The sequence below is a fragment of the Giraffa tippelskirchi genome, chromosome 5 (genome assembly GCF_054371585.1).
Source record: "Giraffa tippelskirchi isolate mGirTip1 chromosome 5, T2T-mGirTip1v1.2.pri, whole genome shotgun sequence".
Lineage (NCBI taxonomy): Eukaryota > Metazoa > Chordata > Mammalia > Artiodactyla > Giraffidae > Giraffa > Giraffa tippelskirchi.
The window spans coordinates 28,467,389-28,493,227 of NC_137279.1; the positions used below are offsets into that span (position 1 = coordinate 28,467,389).

At 52.4% G+C, this 25,839-nt stretch overlaps 1 protein-coding gene across 1 annotated transcript; it reads right to left on the minus strand.

Moving 5' to 3' along the window:
- Positions 1 to 694: 694 nt before the first annotated feature.
- Positions 695 to 25,681, minus strand: SSU72 (SSU72 homolog, RNA polymerase II CTD phosphatase). Its single transcript, XM_081488281.1, has 5 exons — positions 25,512 to 25,681; positions 15,881 to 16,024; positions 3,347 to 3,486; positions 2,456 to 2,574; positions 695 to 1,209 (listed from the first exon to the last, which is right to left on the minus strand). The coding sequence occupies exons 1-5, from the start codon at positions 25,589 to 25,591 to the stop codon at positions 1,108 to 1,110; spliced, it is 585 nt and encodes a 194-aa protein (XP_081344407.1). The 5' UTR covers positions 25,592 to 25,681; the 3' UTR covers positions 695 to 1,107.
- Between the last annotated feature and the right edge of the window lie 158 nt (positions 25,682 to 25,839).

Sequence of the window (25,839 nt, forward strand, 5' to 3'; positions counted from 1 at the left end):
CTGGCTGCCAGCCCAGAGCCCTGGGACCGCGGGCCGCGTCCCGTCCCGACCCGCCTGGGCGATCCTGGAGAGGCCCGGGCTTCCTTCCGCTCTCCTCCCCACTTCTCAGCTGGAGGCCCCTCCTCCCCGCCGCCCGGGGTCGCGGGGTGAGGGGCTGCGGACCGGCTGGTCGGACCCAGCCCATTATGGCAAGAGGCTGCCTTTAGGGGAGGGGCTGCAGGGCGGCTACCAGCTAGATCACTCCAGAGCCATGGCTACATGGCCTAACGACCGAGCCCAGAAAAGGCCAAAGAATCCCCCGTTGCAGGGCCAGCCTCGGCTCCAGCTCTCCTTAGGGGTCGACCTGGAAGGTCAGAGGCCTGATCTGGCTGCCCCATAATGCTAGGGGTTGGGGAGGGGGCCCTGGGCCAACCTGTCATGTGCAGCCCAGGGACAGCACTGCCTACACAGGACCACTACCCACCCCACCCACGCCCCCCAACTCCCTGCCCAGCTTCCTGCAGGGACTCGAGGTTTTCCACTGCTGCAGAAATCAGGAGGGCTCACCAGGAACGGTGGTCGCAGCTCCCGGGGCAGGGGCTTGTGAACAGGAAGCCCTCTGGATGGTGCCAGGGAACTCTCCATGACCCACATGCCTGGGCTGCTGTCCAAGGGCCCTGACTGGAGGGCCAGGCAAATCAGGATGAAGCCAAGATGACCATCAACATCTATTTATTGAACAATGGCAGGTTCTTTCCCAAAAAGTACAGCCTGTTGCTTTATTCAGGGATTTGTACATTCCAGCCAGTTAGGGGAGTTAGGAAAGGGACGCTCAGTGAGAAGCAGATGTCTTGGGGTTCATGTGCTATCAACCGTTTCTTTTTCAGTTAAAGAAAAACCATAATCAAGATCCCCCACCTAAGTGAACATGGGATGAGAAAAACTTGATTGTTTGTGATCTGGCATGTATGTATCTTCTCATTTCACATGTACAGTTTATTGGGTACTGCTACCGTCCACCGGCAAAATACCTAAAGGTAAAAACAAATATTAGGGAGGAAAAAGTATTAACAAAAGGAAGTTCAAAAAGATGGCTTCAGGCGGGTGGCGGCCGGGCGCCAGGTGGGCTCAGTAGAAGCAGACGGTATGCAGGAAGGTCCTGCCGCTCTTCTCTTCGAACTCCTGCAGCAGCTCATCGATCTCATTCTCCATGTCCTCCGTGTGCTGGATCTGAAGTGGACAAGAGAGCCACCTTGAGCCACTGTCCCGTGAGGGGAACCTGCCAGGGACAGGGACACAGAGCAGCAGCAGCCAGAGGCCAGCCTCAGAGGTCAGGCGAACATGCACTTTAGACACTTGCCGCTGTGCTGTCTCCACAAACAGCAGACCTAACCCGCCCGTGTATCCCTGCGAGGAAGCCTGAAGGCTGTCCTGTGCACAGCAGGGTGTCAGGCAGCACCCTGTGCACCCCCTGCCAGCTGCCACTAGTGTTTCCCAGCTGAGGCCCACTCTGTGTGCAGACATGGTGAGATGGTCCCTGGTGGAAAACCACTGCCTTGGGAGGAGGAGGCATGACCAGGGGCAGCCCTGGGGTGGCCTGGGGCTGGCCTAAGGCTGAGGCAGCTTGGTGCCCTAGTCTTGGCCTGCAAGCACTGCCTCTTCTCTGTAAGCTCGCACAAGCATGACCCAAGTGGGTGTCACGTGTGCTATTTCTAGGACGCATCATCCCCTTCAGCCCTTTCTTTTGCATGATGGCCAGATCGTAAGTCCAACGGCTGGAGCTTCAGCAGCCACCCTGGACCATGTGACACACTGGGAACAGAAGTTGTGCTGGGCACAATAACAAGAGAGCAGAGGCCTGGGCCCCTCACACAGCAAACACATTCACGCCTGCCTGTCTCTATACTTCTTGGTTAAGCCACTTGGTTTTCCTCATTTTCCAATCACTCAGTTAGTTGGCCTAAATGCAGAAACCGCTGGTGAAAGTATGATAAAGCATAGCAATTTCTCCTTGGATGGGTTCTTTTGCACCTCTAAGAGGAAATGTCTGGCTTTGAGCACAGCTACACAGCAGCCATGAAAGAACCTGAGGTTTCCTGCAAAAGGGAGGATGTCCACAGCCACTTGCAGAGGGCCAGATATCTGGAATGATAAGCCCAGAAGACGAAGAGGACCAGCGCCCTATAACACCATCTCTGGGGCCCCCAAGCTTTGGTAGATGTTGGGGTCCTGGCAGGAGGCCTGTGTCCATGGAACCAGCCCTGGGTGGGGCACTCTCCACTGGGACTGATCAGCTTAAAATGCTCAGAGAGGGATTCTCTAGCCAGAACCAACTTGCTGACCCTCATACTTGTGGGCACCTCCGCAGTTCTGGGTTGTAACCTTTGGAAATAATCTGAACATGAACTGAGTGGCTTGTGAGTTTCTTGCTGAAGCCCTGGTGTGCAGGAGGCAGCCCGGGCAGGCCAATACTCACACACTGGCAGAGCTCGCAAATGAGGAACGCTCCCAGCGTGGCCTCCTCGTGGTTGTCCTGGATGTCCACGTTGATCACATGCACGGGCTGGCAGGTCTCCTGCTCCCTGGAATTCAGATCTGACCATGACAAAAGGACATAAGTCAAAGGCCTCGGAATCAGAGCACAGGAGGGTCTGTGATACCCAACTGCCCAGGCCTCTGGGGAGTACAATTAAGGACCCACATCAGGCACCTAACCAGGCTACACACTCCCTGCCACCCTGGAGCCTCATGCCGAACACAGCTGGGCTGGAAGGAAAGCTTGTGCTCAAGCGGGACCCCTGGCTGCTTGGTCACACTCACAAACACCAACCAGCCTACCATGCGGGGGGCAGTAACAATGCCCTCACTTGCAAAGGACCAGGCCCCAGTTCCTCTGCACCATGCGTACTCTTTCTATGCCAAAAAGACCCTTAACACACATGATGTTGTCGCCAGCATGGGTGGTTTTGCCCCTATGAACACAATCACCCAGAAGGCCACCATTTCCTGCCCCCATCCCCCTCCTAGGGCCCACAAAAGTCAAGGGTCCTCTGTACACCTTTCTGTGGCCTCACCCAACTTCCCCTGCTCGCAGGAGCCCACAGACACACCGACTGTTTAGGACCCAATTGACTGTAGCCTGCTGGGCTCCTCCATCTATGGAATTCTCCAGGCAAGAGTACTGGAGTGGGTTGCCATGCCCTCCTCCAGGGACAGACACACCAGGAATCCTTAATCAGCCCTGGGCCAGGACCAGGGACCACCCACAGGAGCTAGGCTGGCTCAGAAGCACTGGGTACACACCAGGGTGGAGGGCATGGCCTCAGTCAGCTCCACAGTGCAGGGTCTGGCCCTGGGGCTGGCTCACCTTCCACCACCTGGTCGTACACTCGCTCTTCACAGGTGAGGATCAGGTCAAACAGGTCTTTGCAGTTCTGGAACCTTTCTGGCCGGGGCTTGATCCTCTTATTTCTGTCCAGCATGTGTAAAATGCCATTCTGAGTATAGCTGAGTACTCAAATTAAGGAACTTTCAATAAAAACCCTTGTCATTAAGTGCAGCAGCCCCACACCCCACCCAGCTCAGCACCCCAGGCGAGCCACCTCCCCAGCAGGAGCATCAGGGTGGTGCAGGTGCGGGGGAAGGGGGGTGCAGCACACAGAATGTGCTAGTCCCTGCAGAAGACGAGTCAGGTGGGGGTGAGTGCCCCCAGCTCAGTGTCTGAACACACACCCCTCAGCCTACCAGGCTGCCTTTAGATCCACATCTTTCCAGGAAGCAGACCAAGTGTCTACAGCCTTCTCTTCTGTGTCCCCCAGATCATGGAGCGAACCCGTCCCCTGCAGTGGAAGCGCCGAAGTCCCTAATGGCTTCTTTTGTCCTACAGCATTTTGGCCAGCACCCATGAAGAACCGCAGCCCTTCGGCAAAGACTGAGCTCACATGGACACCCAAGTCTGGATCAGTAACCACAGCGAGGCGATCCAGAAACCCACCCAAGAAAGGACATGTCAGTGGCAAGAAGTGTCCAGGAGGGAGAAGCCTTGGATTAACTGAGGGCACAGTCAAGGAGGCCCAAGCCCAGGTCCCTCGGAGCTTGGATGGGCCACATGGGTCCCACAGTCAGGGTCTGTACCAAGCAGGTGGCCCCAAGCTGGAGATGCCTCCCCAGGGATCCACACAGGGCCCCACCCAAAGGCCAACTGCTATGTCCTTGGCCCCACGGGAGGGCTCGCCGCTCCAAAGATGAGGCCTGTGGTCTCTAAGGGTCATTCCGGATAGTGCGGGACAAGCATGTCACCCACTCTACTCAGGGACACAAATTAGCTGATTTAGGAACTCTGAGTGGTACATTTACGGTCTTTCCCAGATTTTAAATTAAGATAGTTTATTTAAACAAGCTCATATTACTGAAAACATATTTCCTACCATCCTGGATGGTGAAAACTGCTTTTAACATGTATTTAGAGTTTGTACTTGAAAAGATACCTGTTAGCGGGGAGGGGGGTGTGGGGGTGGATGTTTTTGGCTCTGGCCATTTTCTAGAAGAGTATGACGACCGTGGCACCACAATCTGGCCTGCATCCCTGGCTGCCTGCCACAGTTGTGCTGCCACACCAAGATCGGCCTTCCCAGAACCCGGTCTTTCGGATGCCTGGCACCCATGTCCAGGGAACACGGGCCAACCTGGCATCCATGTCCCATGGACCATGGGCAAGGGAGGCCCTACATGGGGCAGACTGGTGGAGGAGGCACCTACATCCCAACACTGGCTGAGACTTGCTGCCAGACAGCCCAGCTTCGGGGGACACCGAGACTCACAGTGACAGCCATAAGGCGGCCACCAGGCACTCAGGGAGCTGCTCATCAGGGTTCCCAGCAGCCCTGCAAAGCCCCTCCCCCTTTCCTCCACCCTCAGGTATTCACAGAGATGATCTAACAGGTGAAATTCAGGTGATGTAACTAAGGAGAAAGGGCTGAGTTGAGAGGTCAAACCCGCTCCCTGGTCAGTGCAACAGGAGAGGGGTAATAGTGGCCTCTGGGGCTATTCTCCGGCAAATATCCAAGATGCAAGGCCCAGGCCGTGCTGGGCAGGACCAAGGCCAGTATGTGCTCGAAGCCCTTGAGGGTGAAACTGCAAACCACCGGATTCACAGGGACCCACTTAAACTCCTGCTTCACACCATGGGGGACAGGAAAAGTGGGGAACGGGACAGGAAAAGTGGGGAACGGGACAGGGAGAGTCATCTGCCACCAAGATGAAGCCTTTATTAGGGTTTGGTTTCTAGTGGGAAGGACATGCTAGGCCCCTAGGACTACCCCCACAGATCCTCAGGTGGCCAGTGGTGACCCTGAGCCCCAGTGCAGTGGTGAGCCTGGCTGAGCATAGCGGGTCAAGGGCCAGCTGACCTGCCACGGCAGGGAGCCTCCTCAAGGGAAGAAGTTGGCTGGGGCCTCCCCTGGAGCCCACATACTTGTCAGAAACTAACCCCTGGATGGGTGTGGAAAGTGAAGTTGCTCAGTCGTGTCTGACTCTTTGTGACCCCATGGACTGTATAGTCCATGGAATTCTCCAGGCCAGAATACTGGAGTGGGTAGCCTTTCCCTTCTCCAGGGGGTCTTCCCAACCCAGGGATCGAACACAGGTCTCCCACATTACAGGTGGATCTTTTACCAACTGAGATATGAGGGAAGTCCAAGCAGGCTCAAAAGCCCAATCCAGGTGAACGGAGGCCGCGGTGGGTGCGGGCAGAGAATGCAGCGTCCAGGCTCCCACTCCTGCCCCAGCTCCAGTCTTGGGGTGATGGCCATGCACCCCCAGCCCCTCGGCATTCAGACAGCGCATCCCAACTACTCTCACCTGGGGCTGGTGAAGGGTGGCTGGGGCGCCTTCCCTGCTGTGTGAACGGCGGCATCTCAGGGCTGGAGGTGGGGGTGGTCCCAGGGAAGACAGGAGGGTCTGCCTCCTGCCAAGGGAAGCACAACCACAGAGAATGGTTTTGAGACACTCGGGGGTCTCAGCCATCGCAAGACACAGACCCTGTCGTCAAAGAGATGTGCTCTTTAGCAGCTTCTCCATGAACAACCATGGGTCACCAAAGCGACCCCACGAGGGAGAGCCTGGTTCAGGATGGGGTCCTCAGGGACTGTCCTGACAGTGCAGTGGAACAGAGCAGGCACAAGGTGGCTCAAGAGCAAAAGGCAGACACATCAATGAGTAGGAGATGCACCCGTGGGCACCATGGGATGGCCTGAAGGCCTCCTGCTGGGGGAGCCACACCTGCTCATGACTGGCGCATCCAGGGCCTCCGGCCTGTTCTAGGTCAAGGTAGCTTTTCAGAAGTGAGGTTTGGCCCTTACACACGTGTCCTCTGCTCACAAAACAGGCTCAGTTGAACGTTTTTGCCTCAATAGCAATTCTCAGAGAAACGGGCCTCAGCAGTCCACCTGGCAACCATGACAGACGGGCACCCACGGCAGGGCCTTACTGAGCCCTTAGCAGTGTGAGGCAGTCGACCCTGTGGAGCACAAGCATGTGGCTGCTCCTGCCTCCCCAGGAGCAGGTGGGGGTCGGCTCAGCTGTGCAGAGGTTCCCATCAGACGAGGGCCCAGAAGGGTGGGCCGAGGGGGCCGGGCAGACACAGTGCAGGGCCCTGGCACACAGCCCATGCCGGGAGCCTGGGGTTCAAGCAGAGATGTGCCCATGAAGGCAGATAGCCGAGCGCAGGGGGTGGCCAGATGAGTGAAAGTGAAAGTGTTAAATGCTCAGCTGTGTCCAACTCTTTGTGACTGTAGCCCATCAGACTCCACTGTCCATGGAATTCTCCAGGCCAGATGGACGACGCAGACAAAGGGATTCCAGGGAGGGTAGCGACACCGGAAGAACCCCAAGTCGGGGTCAGATGCTCCACTGAAGGGTATGGGTTGAACAGTGGAGCCCAGACCCCATGTCCCCACTCAGCCCAGAGGCCCGCCAGGGTCTGGCTTCCCCAGGGACGGAAACACTTCCCAGGGGAGAAACACTTCCCAGGAGGTGAGACAGCTCGGTCTGGCCTCCCACAAACATTGCCCGGTGTACAAGATGGAAACAAACCTGGGAAAAGCAGAGCTCAGAACAGAGAAGAGAAGCAGGGTCTCCGGGAAGAGACAGAACCCTGAGGAGGAGGGAGGAGGGCCAGGGCGGTGCAGCTCAACACTCGTCAGAAAGGAGCTTCAGGATAATACTGTCCACCACCACCCATGTACACTCCCCACAAGCAGGCTCTGGAGCCCAGCTCTGACCAAGCACTGGGGGCTCTCGGAATGGGCAGGGCCCAGTCTAACTACTGTGACGGGAGCTTCACCAAGAAGGGATGTCTTGGTCTGACCACCATGATGGGAGCTTTGCCAAGAGAGGACACCCTTGTCCACGCTGATCCCCGGATGCTGACCCATCAGAGCCTGAGGACATCCTGGCCCATCTACATCAGGACCTCTGCCCCTGCACACCACCAGGCGAGCCTATCATTTCCTATTTCGGGGCTGAGCCTGGGATGTGAACCCAGATCCTTTGGTGGGCTCACCAGGTGGGCTGCGCCCCCAGAGGACATTCGGCCCAGGCATCCTACCTGACACGACTTCCAGTTTTGAGCTCATTCCAACTGGAACAGAAGCTGCTAAACCCCTCATGCAGAGGCCCAATGCTTCTGGGGAAGGTACTCGAAGGCAGGGACCAGCCCCCACCTGCGGAGCTCAGGCACTCGCTGCCCCAGACAGGTGACAACTGGCGGCCACGCGCCCTGGGCAAGAGCTGAGGCTTCTGCAAACCCCGCCAGGCAAGCACAGCACCAAGGTCAGCAGGATCTTGCACCCCTGGAAGCCCACAGTAAACTCCCAACTCCAAGTCCAGCAGTCTGGAGCCCTGGTCAGCTACCCTGCTCTCTTCTCTGCTGATTCAAGAGGGTCAAGATTACCCTCAGATTCCTTCCGCTCCTGACGGAGGCAGCCAGGAGCCCCCTCCCTGCACATGAAGCCTCCAGGCACGGAGGGATGGGCAGCTCAGCAGGGAAATGGGCCTCCCATCCCATCTGGGAACAATTCAATCATTTCACTCAAATTTTAGACTCACTACATAGCGACAACCTTGCCACCTTCACTTCGGATGAGCACTGAGGCTCCACAGGGCCCACCCTTGCCCATGGCTTCCCCGTGCCACCTACAATCTGCTGTCACAACAACCCCAGGGTTTTGTGTCAAAGCCACTGGCCTGGTAAGGCCCTGTAAAAAAGCACAAACCCAAGAAGCACATGTGCTGGCCACCGGGGGGCAGGCTGGGCCTAATCCTGTCTCCACGGGACCATTTGTGACAACCACATGTTTGTTAAACACCTACGTCCCCAGATAGAAGACTGCAGATCACAACGGGTGTCTCAAACGCGCGTGCTGCAAACAGGACACCCTGGAGGGCAGCATAGGGCAACACGGGAAGTGTAACTGTGCCCATTTTTAGAAACAGGTATTACGCAGAAAAAGTATGAAAATCAGAAAAGCAAACCTCTTGGACAGAGAGAGTGCTCCAAACAGCTGGAGGCCGCAGGGACCAGAGGGGACCACCTGAGGGGACTGGGCCTGGGCTGGCAAGGCTACAAGCAGCCAGGAAAGGGCAGGATAGATGGAAGCAGAGAACCGGCCACAACTCCCCAAAGTGCAACATAGTAGCACAGCCGCTGTGGTTGGGCCAAAGTCAGTAAAGAATGGACCGGAAAGCAGCAAATAAATTTCATTTGTAATCCCGTCCTACATGTAACCAGCTGCGCCACACTATTCAAGGGCACAGCAGCCCCCATCCCCTGCACACAGACACAGACCAACAACAGACACACACACACACAGACGACAGATACAGACACAGACAGACACACACAGATAACACACACAGACATACATAGATGACATACACACAGACACAGAGACACACACAGATGACACACACACACACAGACACACACACACAGATGACAGACACAGACAGTCACAGACACACACAGATGAGACACAGACGACAGACACACATAGACACAGAGAGACACAGACAGACACAGACACAGACACACATAGACGACAGACACAGACAGACACACACCCAGACGACAGACACACACACAGGCAACAGACACAGACACACAGATGACAGACAGAGAGACACACAACAGACACACACACACAGACAACAGACACACACACACACCTGGAACTCGGCCTGGGCTCGCAGGTGGGGGTCTGATCAACCAGCACTGCCCCCAGCGCCCCCTGGATGGGCACAGCATCCAAGGGGCTCTACACGCCTGGCCACCTCCACATGGGTCCTGGGGGCGGTGAGAAACCTCTATATCTCTTCTTCAAAGGAAACACTGCCACCCACCCCCACCCCCTAAATGGTGTTAAAAACAAAACTGGGCCAGCAGAACACAGACTGCGACTCTCAGTGTAACCGGAAGGATCCATGAGGTCAAAGGTCAGGGCCTCAGCATGTGACAAGCCTATCATTAAACCAGATTTGGTATCAGCAGACTTTTAAATAAGGTCAACCGCTATCCAAATCAGGTAAAAGACTACGTTCATTTGAGAGAAAGCTCAACAAAATAGAACTTTTAAAAAATAAATTGGGTGGTTAAATAAAAACGCAATGGGGAATATATCTTTAGTCTTAGTGTTTTGTTTTAAATAGACACAAACCTGTCCCCCAGCTATCTGTGTGCAACATCATAGAAATGTTAAACTCGAAACCAAAGAGAAAGCTTGAGTCCTAGGTTGGAGCATTTTAGTGATAATTCACTTATTTCTTAAAACTTTTTGAGAAAAAAATCCTCAGATGATGAATTAAGTCTGCAAACATCAAATCACTTCTAGACAGAATGGTTAGAAAACAGAAGAGATCCCAAGCATTACACCCTGGGCAAGGGCGGGGGCATGTGGTGACAATCTGGGAGCTGCTCTTCTGGCCATCCACCACCACCCACCCTCCCAGCAACACAGAGCAGGAGATCCACCCCAAACACTTTTGAGTTCAAGGAGAAATAAAATGAGCCCCTCCCTCACTGAAATTCCAGTTACTGTTTGAAGCAGAAAGAGCCTCAAGCCCAGGGCGGCCCCTGACCCAGAAGCCCCCAACTGAGCCCGCTCAGAGAGGGTTGAGCTTGGCTCTCGAGACTATGCAATCGGCAGAGAAAATGAACTGTCTGGATAAGAAGAGGGTTGGGGGCTGGTCCCAGACGCCAATGGTCACTGCAAACCGACCCACCTGTGCCCAGCAGGGCTCCCCTTGGGGACCTGTGGGAGCAGCCAGGGTCCGGAGGTGTCTGGGAAACACCGCAGCCAAGGGAAGAAGGGCTGTCAGCCTCAAGGGCAGGACAGAAGCTGAGAGGAGGCCACGGGAGGAGAGGCGCTGCCCCATGTCCCCTGGTACCTAGGGGACCCTAAACCAAAGGCAGCCTGGCGGAGCCTGTCCGAACAGGTTTCCTGCTTTTTTTCTGGGGGTCACAGTGACAGCACGTGTCCTGTCAGGGCGGCTATGACCCTCAACATGAGCCAGGGAGATGTTCCACTAAGTGGTCACAGAGACAGGTTCCATGCCAAGGAAAGGCCTGCCCTCGGACACATAGCCCAGATCCTCCCCGAGAGCACCTGTGACACACACCCCCGACCTCCACCTGCTCCCGGAGTAAACATGTGGACATGTGCTCCAAGGATACCCTGGACAAGTCCCTCACTTCAGAGGATGGCATTGGGAAGGGGCAGGTTCACCCGTGGACAGGGGACATGAGGCCGGTGGGGGGAGCACCTGCTGGCAACATAGCTCTGGCCTGAGACCTCAGGCGTGCTCTCCTCCAGTCCACATCACCTCGAAGAGGGGTCAGTGCTGGAGTGGACACAGCTACACCAGCACCCCAGCTCTGGGCTTCCTCAGCAGACTGCCCCCACCAAAGCCAGAGGAAGCCATGTCCACCGTGTCCACACAGTGCTGGGGCCCAGACCCACACCCACCCTCGGCATGGCCCACCCAGCCCTCTCCCAAACCTCCTCCTGCTCCTTGCAGCCCCAGTCCCAGGCCCAGCCCCAGGGTGGGGGGTAGAACACACTGCTGATGCCTACCCAGCCCCCACCTAACAGCCGTCATAGCTCACCGGGATTTCCAGCCAGCCAGCCAGCCCTCCAACACTGGTCACAGGTTACCTGGAGTTCAGATTCCAGATGCAAGTCAAGTGCCACTGGGAGGGGACCAGAGGCTGACTGCACCCCCTCCCCCCCCCGCCGAGCCTTGATGACCCCTCACCTGCTGTGGATGCAGGAGGCACCCTCTCCCCATGGCACCCAGTCCGTCTCTTCACAGCAAAGCGCTGAGCAGCAGCACGAGGGTCTCCCTTGGGCCTTGGGGCTGGGGCAGCAGGGCTGGGCTGCAGCTCCTGTGGTTGAGTCAGCCCTTCCTCCCCAGGGGCTGGGGACAGGCCAGGGCTCTGGAAACTGGCGGCAGTTGGGGGGTGGTGCAGCTGCTGTGTGTCATCACAAGAACACACTCAGCCCACCAGCTGTCAGGGGGCAGCCCTCCACACACAGGTACGAGCAAGGCCAAGAGCAGACAGCTCTAGACTGGGGATGGTCTCAGGGTCCAAGACGGCTGGCGCACTCTTGAAATGCGCCCTGAAGACCGCTCAGCACAAGCTGTCACGTGGGACTTGCTCATGTTGAAAAAAAAATTCATCAGGGTGACTGCAGCCACCCTGCAATGGGCACCTGGCCGGCCGTGGAGGAAGCTCCCAAGGCTGCTGAGCTGCCGAGCACCTGTCCCACCGCTGCCCAGGGCCAGTGGCCGGCACCCTGGCGCCAAGGTATGCAATGGCCTCACCACCCTGGACCCCAGGCAGGAAGAAAACACTGGCGTGGGCCACGGTGTCACCCAGTCTACACACCTGCTGCAGGATGCAGCGACCAGGCCTGACACTCCGTATTCACTTGGAAGGGACCCAGCTGGCCACTCAACTCGGGGCATCATCTGGCAGACGTGAAAGCTACTCTTCTGGCCTCATCTATCTTAAGGCGATAATTTTTATTCTAAGCATGAGTGCTTTTCTGAAACCCAACAGCTTAAGTATCAGCAAAACTGGATCAGAGTTCCCCTGGGCACCAGTGTCTGGCTTAGGAACATGCTCCCATGTTAAACAGACACCATTTTCAAAAACCACTTGAGACCACAGCTGCCAACCAGGATGAAACGAGATGGGGTCAGACAGGCGAGTTTGTGTACAGGCAGGTACGGGGCCAGGGAAGGCGACCAGGGACTGTGAGCGAGGGGGGCAGGCGGGACACGTGACGGTGGGAGCCAGAGGGGACCTGGGCTTCAGGTGCAGAGAGCATCTCCAGGGCAAGGGCCGGGAGCTGGGCAGCCACCCCCCCACATCCCACCCCGAGCACAGCACAAGAAGGCGGTAAAAGTCTGAGAGACCATAAGAACAAGGATCTGGAAAAGCCTAGGGGCCTTGGAACAGGACGGAACTGCCGTGTCCACTGACCTCGAATCCAGGATGGAGGTCTGGAGGCTGTGGGATTTACAATTTTAGAAATCACCTTTATTTTTATCTTTTACCCCAAGATAACAAAAAGTACACAGTGGAGAAGTGAGTGTAAACATAAATCTAAGGCCTAAAAAACAATGAAACTGAGAAGATGAAAATGAATAGTTAAAAAAAATCTATCTAAACCCCAAAGATAATTAATTACAAAAGATCCACAAGATAAACTGGACAAGTTGGCTACATACAGCTAAACAGGCAGCCTCCAGCTCCGAGGACAAGTCAGGATCTGCGAATGTGTTAATAGTTACGCCAGCACTTCAGCTCACCATTTGGGAAGTGGTCACATGTATTAAAAATCACATTAACTGCATTTATAGCCACCCATTCCCATGCTAAGACACATGGTTTTATAATTCACAAAGCAATTACTTGAAACTTACATAAAGACCCTCTAAGGAGCCCCAAGGACCCCACCTGCCTCTCCTTTCTGGGTGGCCCATCCCATGACTGGGCCCAGGGACCTTGCTCATCAGGTCGCAGGCGGGCCATCCTTACATTTAGAAGAAAACCACTTCTCTCCCCCCAAAGGTGGCCAGCAGGCTGAGGCTAAGCCACAGAGTCCACACAGCCGACGCTGGGAGCCAGGGAGGAAGTTCAGTTGTGGAAACTGGCTCTGACAGGAAATGAAAAAAACCTGGCAGGAAATGAAAAAAACCTGGATGCCTCCACCAACTTGACCCCGGAGCTACACTAAAGCCCCATGTGGAACAGCAAGTTTGCAGTGGGTGTTTTCAAAAGGACTCCAAGGCAGAGGGAATAAAGAAATTAAGGTCAAGGTGGAATCTACACTTAAGAAAGGCCGGCTGAGTACCCGCTACAACTTGTACAAACCTCAGGTGTCAGGCAGAAGCCAGCTGCTACAGACCAAAGTTGACAGGTAGGGGTGGGCCAGAGGCTGTGGGGGCTTCCTGGGGTGAGAACCTTCTCTGTGTGCTGGTTGCACAATCCTGGGACCCACCCTCTTGGAAGTGGATGGAACTCCTTAGAGTCAAGGACAGGTCCCACCTTAGAGGCGTCCGTGTCTGGGAGGGCGAGGTGAACCTAGACTTCCTGCACTACTGAGGACACCTCACCGGGCATCTGGCTCTACTCACTGGCTGAGCGACATTCAGCAGGTGCTCGTCGCCACACCTGTTGCCAGGGGCTCAAAGCTGGCAGGTCCCCAACCCCACTCCTGCTTGTGGACAGAAAAACCAGAATCAAAACCTCTACTTACAGCCAAATAATTAACATCACTGAGGGCTCAAGAACCACAGGGTCCTCAGCTCTGGCCCAGAGTGTCCTCAGGGCTGTCTCTGTCTCCACCAGCACCTTGGTCTCAACTCCCACCTCTGCCCAATGACTGGCATTTTTTCTCCCCTGAAAATTTGAACATTTACTAAATGTTGGTTTACATCTTACAGTCTTTTCCTAGCTTTGCGCTGCAAATTACAAGAACCACCACTTCTGAAACAGCCCTGGCATTCATGCTACAGTCCTGGGTTTTCAGCTAGTTTGCTGTATCCCAAACACGTGGGGACATTGGGCTCCCAGTTCCACTTGTGATCACCAACCCGCCCAAGTCAGCAGACCCTCATCCTGCCATTCGCTCTATGCGTGGAGACCCCAGATACCCCACAGTCCTCCTTTAGAGGCCAGAGGCTGACTCAGGAAGAGCCAAGCACTGCATGTCTTACCCCCCCCCCAGCTAGATGGCAGAAGTCCCACCCAAGTGAAGCCAGTAAACCAATGGTCCCTCCCAGAGCCTCATGAGGGGGCCGACGGGCAGTCAATGGGTGTGACTGCCAACAGCGAGGACAGCCATCCCCTGGGCACTCCCAGGGGGCACAGGCCTGTGCAGTCACCCTGGAGGAGCATCTGAGCACTCAGAAGCTGGGCCCTGCCCCTTCATCTCAAGCCACCAGGGGCACTCACACGACACCTCCAGATTTGGTCTCATGTGTGAATGCGTATTCCCAGAGAGAGCTCTGATGTGAGGTACAGTAACGAAGGGAGCACAAGTGCACGATTACCTGTTTCACTTCTCTTGTTGAGTTTAAGAGCTTTTAAAATACGAATGGTGCTAACTGAACAATAATCTTCAAAAATAGACAAGGTCTCAAGATAAGCTATCAACACAGTGCGTTTGCGGTGCAAGTACCAAAAGCGTGGAGTCAGGTTCCCAGCTCTGCCCTGCGGAGCAGCCATGGCAGACACCTCTTGGCAAGGCCAGGGCGGCTCTCACCGCTCAGACCTCAGGGAAGAGTCTCTATCAGAGCTCGTCACCACCACGGAGGCCAGGACACACCTGGCAGCTTCCTGGAAATGCTCCCAACTGTTTCTAATGTGGGTTCTGGGGCTTCTGAGAAGGGGATGTGGGGCAGGTGCGCTGGAGGCCTGGGGACCGTGCAGGGGGAGAGTTCCGGACCCGGGCATGAGTGCCTGGCCAAAGTGGTAACAACAAACACCTGTTTCTGCCCTGATGCTCTCACCCAACGTTCCCCCTGCGACTGGGAAGGAGCAGGTGCAGTGACGGACCATGCAGCAACCGCCTGCGTCCAGTGCTTTTGCTGGAATGACCTCTGGGGTCCCCCACACCTAACTAACTTACAGGTGTACAGAGGACATTCATAGTTTATTAAAGACTGCAAGAGTGCCAACGTGAAGACAGCTTTCCAAATGGCGTCTACACTCCTTCACTTGGAACATGTCTGGACTCCAACCCGAGAATCACCATCACTTGAAGTAATGTGAGGAGGCCCAGGAATCTAAAGCACTTGGGGTGACCCTGAAGGTCCTGGTCAAAACCCAGCCAGCAAGGATGGCCTTACCATCTGCAGCCTGGGGTCATGTGCACAAAGAACCTGGTTGAGTCTCAGGGAGCAGACCCAGTCTGCTTTGTGTCTTCCTGCAATGAGATCCTCTCAGATTACCTGCTTCTAACATGCTTCCTCTGCAGCCAACATGGCCCTCTTGTGATCTGACCCTCCAGAACACCACCAGGGTGGGAGGCACCCCTGTGGACCAGGGCACACCCGCACGCACACCTACCTGCAGTGCACGAAGCCACAAGGTTCGGGCTCCCACCTTCCTCACCTAAGCTGCTCTAACACCGCACCAGAACCTTAACCGACTGTGTCCACGTGGTCTCCAACCCCTGGACTGTCCCGTAAGCACAGGGACAGAAACCCAGTGATCCCGCACACCTCGCACGGGCCGCCGCATCCCCCGCCTCACAGGTGCCCCTGACAGGTGCCCACAGGTGACACGTGCCACAAACAAGCCCTCGGGGTTAAAGGGCAACCACTGGGATGCAGTTCTTTGTCTTTCCTAAGGAGATCGTTGTACATCTGGTCATATGTGGTTTTGAAATCATAAACGTTTGGTTTGTCGGGTGCTGGTCCTGGAAGCTTCACGTGAGTTCCTGTTCCAAAGGACCGGACGCTGAATCCTCGTTTGCTGAAAGACAAAAAAGGACAGAGAATCACAGCTGGATTAAACAAGACAGAAAATGCTAAGAGGGAATAGGAAATGGACTTGAACAATTTTGCCACTCTTAGAGAACATGTTCCTCAGTTGTCTTTTTGATGTGAACTATTTTTAAAATCTTAGTTGATTTTGCTACATTATCACTTCTGTTTTACATTTTGGATCCTTGGCCATGAGGCATGTGGGATCTAAGCTCCCCTAACCAGGGACTGAACACACATCCCCTGCACTGGAAGGTGAAGTCTCAGCCACTGGACCACCAGGGAAGTCCCTCCATTTTTAAGTATTTTATACTCAAATTTTAAAAAATCCTGCAGCACATTACATAAGCTGCTGCTGCTGCTAAGTCGCTTCAGTCATGTCCAACTCTGTGCGACCCCATAGACGGCAGCCCACCAGGCTCTGCCATCCCTGGGATTCTACATAAGCTAGATGGAGCCAATCCAAGCAGAAGACAAAGAATCCATGAACGCTGGGGAACGAGGCGGCTATCTGTGAAACCCAAGGACAGACACACAGCTGAGGGAAGATTCACCTAGAAAATCCTGTCATCTGAATGTTATGTGACTCTTAAAAGGAAATTGCTTGCCGAGGTTCCCAACTGCCCTGATATCGGCTTCCTAGGACCTAGACGGAGGCCCCAGAGACCCCAGGGCAGGAAAAGCAACCCCACAATGGCCTCCAGCCTCGAGGCAATGCCTGTGAGGCCTGAAGACAAGCGGACGGCTGAGTGTCTCCTGATAAATGGTCAGGCAGGCAGCACCCACAAGCTGCACATGGCACCCACATGGCCCCGTGGCTGTCCTCACTCCAGGGGCTCTGCTGCAGAGCCCGTGTCCTCTCAAACTCACAGGCTGGGAGTGCTCAAAGCGTCTGCATGAAACAGCCTGCTCACCCTAACCCTGTGTTCACACACCACTGCACATCCGTGTGGATGCGTCCCTGCCCACTGACTTGGTAGTTGACCCCGGGACTGGCAGCGCTGATGTCCTCCTCACGGTCCTGTGGGCTCTGCGGCCGCCTCTCAGTGTCTCAAGCTTTTTTGTACATTTTATTGTAACTTAGGGGTCTGGCTGCTTCTGGAGGGGTTTTTGGTCATCATAACGGGAGGCCCACAGAGGAGCCAGCTCATCTGGGCACTCAAGGCCCAGCACCCAGAGAAGTGCCAGCCTGTGGCCCTACCCCCACCACGTGGGCACCCTTGCTGGTCGCTCTGCTGAAAGGTGGGTGGAGGAGGAAAACTTCACTGGGCTGTGGTGCCCATCGGGCAAGACCCACGGTCCCTCCTACTAGACACAGCACTTCCAGAAGCCCAGTTGAGTCACTGTTCTCCCAGAGAAGCAGGAAGGACCTGCAGGTCACTCAGGGGTGTCACTGTGCAGACGGGGGGGTCCAGGAGCACAGCCACCATGCTTGGCACCACAGAGCATCACAGGCATACGTTTTAAAAGTATCTCATCAGGTTTGTGTCAAACACCTCACCCGAGCCCTCTGAGGTTGGTAAAAGCCAAGCCCTGTCCTTCCACCCCAGAAGGCCCAAGCTGTGGCCCCACCCAAGCCCTGGATATTGCCCATGATGGAGAACATGGACGACAGCAGAGATGACTGAGAAGCATATGGGGCCATGGCCACTTGAGATATAAATGGACCTCAAAGAAGGGTGGCTGGGATGCAAGGGCCCCAAGCAGATGCCCGCAGACCATGGCACTAGAATCTGAACCCGTTTCCTCAGCAGGTCAGGAATGCACAATAGGAGAAATGTTTTCTGTCAGAGCACCAACAAGCTGGGGATGAAGGTCCCCCTGACAACAGCCTGGGGGCCACTCCCTCCTCCCAAGACGGTGACAGAGATGGGTCACAGTCATGTCCCCACAGGAGCACACGCTGGTCTTGCTGGCTTCACGATGGCCGCTACTCCACAAGAACTGCCCAAAACAATCACCTTATCATCACAGAGCCAACTCTCCCCATCCCGGAAATACCCTGGAGGGACCAGGTCCACCAGGGAGGGATGTGTGCTATGAAAAAAACACGTACCTACAGAAACACAGTCCCTGGGAACTTGGGGCTGAGTCCAGTTCCCCAGGAGAGAGCCTAAGGTGTGACACCATCAGGAGGCAAGCCGGGGGAATGCGTGAGCACAGCTGTTGGACAGCTATCTAGGACCATCCTGGGCCTGTCCCAAGGCCGCACAGGTGTGCACAGGATCTGGTGATAAAGGTCTGTCCTTTGGTGGCAGCCCTGATGCTTTTAAACAAGTCACCCGAGACCAAATAATGAGAAATTAATTATGGGAGAGTACCTTTGGGGTCAGAGTAAGAAACCATGGTTGAACCCACTTCTCTCAGGTAGCTATCTACGAAGTTGGCTCCAAAAGGGGTCCCAAAAATCATTCTGGGGAACAATGGGAGAAATAAAATGTTTCCCAACAAAGGTACGTGAAAGATTCATTTAGACACAGCTCCTCCATCACTCTTTAAAAAAAAAAGTATCTCTATATCTCAGTCATTTCCTTGTGGTCATTCTTTTGAAATATTTATCCGTAATTAAAGAACTCATTTACATGAGCCTAACTCTTAAATCTGGGGCTTCCCTAGTGGCTCAGAAGGTAAAGAGTCTGCCTGCAATGCAGGAGACCTGGGTTTGATTCCTGGGTCTGGAAGATCCCCTGGAGGAGGGCATGGCAACCCACTTCAGTGTTCTTGCCTGGAGAATTCCATGGACAGAGGAGCCTGGTAGGCTCATAGAGCTGTAAAGAGTCAGACACGACTGAGCGACTAACACAACTCTTAAATCTAAGTTCAAATTTATTAAAACGGGTCCAGGTACAACTACTCTTGAAACACATTAATGAAATACAGGGAACAAGTCTTAATTTAGCCTGGCAGCAGCGAAAGTGATTATTAAAACCCCAATGGCTGAGGTTTTAAGGAAAACAATCACCATTTCTATTGGTGGTAGGTCTGTCATAACACCTTGATCCAGGAGTATTTTCTGGAGCTTGCTATGTGCTGGGATTCAGCAGCAATCAAGAGACCCAAACCCCCTCCTCAGATACTCTGGGAGCATGGCATAAAGGGACCCTCCAGGACCCAGATGGCGGAAAGCACAGGGACAGCAAAACCGTGGCACAGGGGTGACAGCAGAGTGGGAAACAGGGTGGCCTGCGGGCCTCGACACACACTGCACCCTGTAATGCAGACCCCCAAACAGGACCCCAGGATGTCAGGTTGGGGCAGGGCAGGGCTGCCACTGAAAAGCAGCCCACAGGGTTTCCAGGAGATGGAGAGGCCCCAGCACAGGGTCTCTTGTGCCCACCCACCCTGTTACTGCTGGGGCAGCAAGTCTGAGCTGCCTGGGTGGGTCATCTCCTCTCCTCCTCTCCTATCACAGGGGAGTCTGAGGTTGGAGTTAGGGCCCAAAGGAAACACTGTCCATATGCTAAAAGTAAACTACCCCAAAGATAACCTGGGCTAATCTTTCAGCCAGCCAACCCCTACCAGGGTGTCTCAGAGGATGCCTGCTTGTGTCTGAAAGGCTAGGTGACGCTCTCCCCACTAGAAACTATCCGCCCGGTGGGGGGCAGGGGTGCGCAGTTGTGCCCTCTCCTCACTGCCTCCCCAACTGCCTGAACAGTTAGTTACCCAAACATATTTAAAAATAAAATGAAACCCCCCAAAAGAGGAATTCACTGGCAGAAGAATTTAAACCACACACACACAAGAAGAAATTTGGCTGTTCTTCCCCCAACAAAATGTTCACAAGTGGCAAAAAGGCTAGTTAGCAACAGAAGTGCTATCTCTTCTAAGCTCATGTAGCTGACAACACAGCCCCATCTTGTGTGACTGTGCACAGTGACAATGTGTTTCTTACATAAAAGGACTGAGCACTATAAAAGTATTCCTGACAACCAAAAAGCTTTGTCTCAAGGGCCAATTATTTTGTATGTTAAATAGATCTTCCAGACAAGTTTTATCAAACTTGTTTTTATAAAGGTATCGAAAAACTCACTATCAGAGACATATACTCCGTTAAATATTCAGATACAAAAATGTAAAGTTAAAAAAAAGATTATAGTATCCTAGAAAATGCTGAATTTGGGGAAATAGAATTGTTTCAATTGTAATCCTGATGTCTAAAGATAAAATAATAAGTTAAAATGAATACTGATCATGAAAACACACAAATTATCAGCATAGGTTATGGGTTATGGTATTTTCCCTATTTTCTACAGTGTGCTTATTAACCTAATTCAAAGCATTATTTTGGCTAAGACTGAAATCCTAGACCACTGCCAAACTTCTGAAAGTACGATCTGTCTCTAAGTAGGACACAATGTGCTTACAATCATGTCACCTTTACTACAGGTAAAATCATCCATGACTTAATCAGCCTAGTTTCTAGCTACACAACGACCTGATGTTTACCCAACACAAATCAACTGCTCACACACCATCACACTTCCAACGTCTGCCTGCAATTTCACTGTGGTACAGCCGCAAGCCTGAGATCAACTTCCTGAAATGGTAACATTCCAGTAAGATTGATGCCACCACTAGTAAAACACTTCTCAATAAATGTTTTCCAGGATTTGTTTTCTTCCTACCATTCCACAAGGTCAAGGAGAAACCAAGAGGCTTCTCAGCATGAGGTCACCGTGCACAGAGCTTGTGACAAACATACATCGTTTTTCCGAGAGCTCCAGCTTGGATGTCCCTGTTCCAGGCCTGCTCTTCCTCCACCCTGGCTTTTCAAAGGTCAACTTGCTTTTCCAGTCACTGCTGGCATCCCCAGTGTGGGGGCCAGCACAGAGCAGGTCCTCAAGATCTAGCACGTGAGTCGTCCCAGCCCCAACACTGCGCTAAGCACTGTTTATCACAGTGAACCCGCCCAACTATCTTCCCTTCTCTGGACTTGACCTGTTCTCACCTATAGAAGGTTGGAGATGATCCTTAAGGCAGGGAAAATGTTTTAGCTGCTGGAGCTGATACTATGCTTGGTCTACCCAGTTTCATCTCAATGTTCAGATCCAAACAGAAATCTACCTTCTTCCAACCAATACTTCTGGTCTTAGTTCTGCCCCCTGAAGACAAAAAGCAAAACACAATGCAAAGTCCCTTACGATCTATGAAGGCAAATGTGTCCCCTGTAGGCACCTCTTTTGCCATCCTTAAAGACACAATTTTAAATCTTTTCACCTCCCCAAATGGTCTCCAGTTCACCTTCGCCAAGTGTACCCAGAAAGGAAATATAAAAAATGCAGCCCAAGGGGCCTTGGGCAGAGCTAACCATCCCTCCTAGGTTTAGGACAAGACAAGGGAGAGTTCAGCACCACCATAGGGAGTGTGCTGTGTCGAATGGCCCAGGGTTCAGATCCAAGGTACCCTTGGGAGAGAAGGTCTGAGCACCTCCATCCCACTGTGGCTGGGGTCCACATGCTCCACTGAGGACATTGAGACTTGAGAGCCCCACTGCAAATAGGAGAATCACAGGGCCTCAGCTGCCTGCTGCACTCCCCACACCCTGGATCTGGATCCTTCTCCAGCCCATCAGATGTTATTTTTCCATCAGGACTGGAGTCTGGGGTCCAGATCCTTGCTGTTACTCACCAGCTGGGGCTTCTGGCTCTGGGTCTTATCCCCTTACCTGTGTCAGTGTGGGCATCTTAAGAGTTGTGAGGATGAAATGACATATGCATTTGTAAAGTACTTAGCACAGAGGAGCTCAAGAGATGACTCTAACCATTCTTCCACATTTGAAGCCTGTCTGCTTATCTTCCCCAAATCACACTACCCAGGAAGTTACGATTGAAAACAGATTGAGAATTCACTTCAGTAAGTTATACAAATCTTTCTTTAAAATTTGCTTTGAATTACAATTAAAAATATAGCTTCCAAAAATCAACATGCCCCTTAACATCCAGAGATAGTTTGGAACAAAAAAATAATTTAATTGGCACCAAAGGGACATCTTAATCCGCAGAGTACAAAGAATAGGAGGCTCTGTAGAAACAAACAGTCTTCCTACACTCCTTTTAAAAACCTAAAGGATTCCCAGGACTAGTATTTCAAACAATTTAGTCTCAAAAGATCAAAAATGATTACCCTACGGAAATTATGACTAGCTCTAGAAAATGCCAACAATTGTTAACGCTGGTATTCAAAAGTGTTAATACTTCTGAAATACACTTGTATTTCTTGTCAGAAAAATACAGCCTGAGCTGATTTTCAACAGAGCAAAAAAATTGGAATTCAGTAATAAACAATCTAGCATGCATATTCCACTAACTACGTTTGTTTGGTCTGACAGTTAAGACTCCATGTTCCTGATGCAGGAGGCCCGGGTTGATCCCTGGTCAAGGAACTAGATCCCACATGCTCCAACTAAGATCCAGAGTAGCCTAAAAAACCCTACATTCCCTTGGACAGTTCATTTCAGAAGTTTTCCTAAGCACAGTTTTATGCAGTTGTAACCAAACTGCAAAAGCCATTTTCCTGTTTTCACTATCATACTTTTTTGTTGGTTACGCCAAGGCAGCAGGACCTTAGTTACCTGACCAGGGATGGACCTTGTGCCCCCTGCACTGGAAGTGCGGAATCTTAACCACTGCTGCAACAGGAAGTCCCTTACCATATCATTTTAAAATACTTTTCACAATCATCTTTAAGGCCTATGTCTCATGTCTCTAAATCTTCTATAAGCTCTCCTAGTTGTAACAAAAGTCATCATATACATTACTTAAAGATGCTATTAAACCCTGTAAATTATCCAAATGGAGATAACACCGTAGTTTCAAAAGTGAAAAATGACATGAAAATTTGTTCAATCTCAATAGCAATTTTAAAACTAAAGGAAAGGCAAGGTTCTTATTTTGCCCCAGCAGCATGAAAAGATGTAAATAATGTCCATATTGTGAGGAAATGAGAGTTCTGTAAATAGGCGATTTTCTGCAAAGCAGTCTGGTAGAATGTATGAAAATGTAAAATATGCCTACCTTTTGACTCAGCAATTCTACCTCCAGCAATTTATGGCAAGGAAATAACTAGAAAAGTGTACAAAGATACATGAATGGCACAAGGATTTGGACATTATAAAACTGAGAAACAACCCCATGTCTGTCACTGGGGATGATTACCAAAGTGACTACTGCACAGGATTGCTTGCGTACTCAATCACGGTTTTGAAACCACCGCCATTACTCAATCTGAACAGATATGTTTAAATCCAATACACTAAAATAAAAGCAGAAATGAACATCGAAATCAAACTACGTTCACATCCTGTGGAGAGATTACAGAACAGTATTTTGATCTTTCTTAAATGTGTGTATGTATATACAGAAAAACATCCAGAAAGAAGGATGTACACTGAAACGGTACTTTGAGTGATTCTTATCTTCTCCACCTTCTACAGCAAGGATGTTTTGCAACATGCAAACACTACTATTTTAAAAAGGAAGACAGTCCCTCCAATATAAACATCTTAGAAATTAAGATTCATGTCTAAAATAACTTCACATTCATGATGTAAATAATGTAAGTTATTCTAAACTTACCTCCTTTGGCCCTCATTCCTGAGTAAATATGAAAGGCAGTAAAATGGGTAAAAGCAAACAAGCATTCCTACTTGGTGGTTATCTGTAGGGGCTGTTCTACACCCTCCTTTCCACAGGAGTACCAAGGCTATACCAGCTACTTCAAACTAAGGAAGAGCTTGTATCTTGCAGTGACTGAGGACTATTAGATAGGCAAAATTTTAGAAATGATTTAACAAATTTGCTAGAGGAAATTTAAAAACACCTCCTTTCATAAGATTCCATCCCAACTTTGTTACGCAGAGAAGAGTTTAAAACAAAGGATCCAGAACCAGCCAGAGCCAGCAGAATGAGGTGGTCTCCAGGTCACTTGTTATTCTAACTGAAGATATTAAATTTGATTTTCCTTGAATAATTCTCCAGGAATGTGAACTTTGCGTCTTTTCTTTATATTTACCACTATTTTAGTGGCTCTGAACAAATATACGCAGTTTGGGGATCAGTTCAAGCACACTGTAATCCTCAGACTTCCAAATTTTAAAACAATTTTAATTAAAAAATCCTAGTTTAGAAACAAATTCCACATTAATTTGTTAGGTTCCAAGCATACCACACTCTACCAAAAAAACACATTAACTGAATTCTGTGGATAGTGTGGCAGATGTTAGGGAAGAATTAAACTCATAACTAGCAGATCATGGACACCTGGTATGTCCAGCTTCATAAAGAATGAGGGGTGCGGGAGAACTCTGATTTCACTGGGAGAGTCAAAGCTGACTGCCGCGGTAGGGGAAGCGAGGCATGGTTGTCCTTTAACGTCCAAGTAAGGAAACTTGGGAGAAAAAGCAATTTCAACTTTGTTTTACTATCAAAGTCGACATGTACACCTAACTTTTAACTGTAACACAAGGGGTCAATCTCACATTCTGTGAAGTGCTTTTGAACGAAAAAAACTATCAAATGGGAATAAACTTATTAAACATACACAACACCAGAGTCGCAAAAGGGGAGTTACCACTGAAATATAAACTAAAAGCGTGAAACCAAATTCACGTGTGGTTCAGAAATTGTGGACTGGAGATTTTCCAAAGGAGAAAGGAATTCTTTGCATGAGACTTGAAAAATGTAAACAGGAGTAAACACACAAATGTATTAAATTAAAACAAGCCATTTCCGTGTTTTTACGACTTGTTCTATCCCGAGGGTCTGTTGTGCAAGTTTTCCATGTTTGATACAGGGCGACAAGCCCTGGACAGAGCCGGCCTGTCCTCTCGTGGACCCTAAGCTTCGGCTTGGAACTTACCACCTCACTACAGAGCATTTAAAGGAGATCATTGTTTTCAGATACCGATGTGAGTACTGAGGAGACACGAAAAGCATAAGCCTTTCAGGTTTACTAGCAGCTTTTGAGATTCCCGTGACGCGGAAACATTTCGGCTCACATTCTGAATTTTTCGTGACGCTAGCCACATATGGGGGAAACCAGACGGACCGAGCTTTCTCGAGTCCTCGCAGCACACGGCCCCGGAGCCAATGAGCCCGGACGCGGAGCAGCTTCTCAGCCGTCCTTCGGGAGCCGCCGCGTACCGCCTGCCTGGGAACCCGGGATACCCAGCACCGGTCGGGGAGAACCGGGGCTGGTAAACGCCGCTACCCAGCACGAGTCGGGAGCCGCGATTGCTCGGCACGGGTCGGTCCGAGCCCAGGATACGGGGCCGCCACCCAGCATGGACCGGGGAGGGCTGGGGCCAGCAACTGCGGCCGCCACCACCCAGCACGGGCCAGGAACCGGGACCGCCCAGCACGAGCCGGCTAGGTCCGAGACTAGGAACCAGGACTGCCCATCACGGGCCGGGGCCGGAAGGACGGCCGAGAGGCCGGCGTCCGTGGGGCGCGCTGGGCCAGGGCGGAGGCTCCAACTACCTGAGGATGTTGTGCGCCTCCATGCTCCGGTTCTGGTTGCTCGAGCACACCACCGCCACCCGCAGTGGCGACGACGGCATGGCGGCAGCCGCACCGTCTGCAACTCCCGCTTCGGGATTCCCACCCAGCCGCGCCGCTTCCGCGCGAGAAAGATGGCGGCCTCCACGCCCGGAAGTCATGACGCGAAAGCGGGGGCGCCGGCGACGTAGCGCGTCAGGACGGCGGCGGGAGCGAATGTACGGCGTCCCGGCAGCCTCCCCACGCCGCCCCAGACTGCTGGGCCGCAGACAGAGGGAGGCCCCACCCTCCGGGTGCCTGGCTGGCCGGC

What these genes read in the sequence shown, in the direction of transcription:
- SSU72 (XM_081488281.1), bottom strand. Translation starts at nt 25,591, where the DNA reads ATGCCGTCGTCGCCACTGCGGGTGGCGGTGGTGTGCTCGAGCAACCAG. An exon ending in GAGGCGCACAACATCCTCAG is followed by an intron (nt 16,025 to 25,511) that starts GTAGTTGGAGCC and finishes TTTGTCTTTCAG; the next exon opens with CAAACGAGGATTCAGCGTCC. An exon ending in GTACGACCAGGTGGTGGAAG is followed by an intron (nt 2,575 to 3,346) that starts GTGAGCCAGCCC and finishes TGTCATGGTCAG; the next exon opens with ATCTGAATTCCAGGGAGCAG.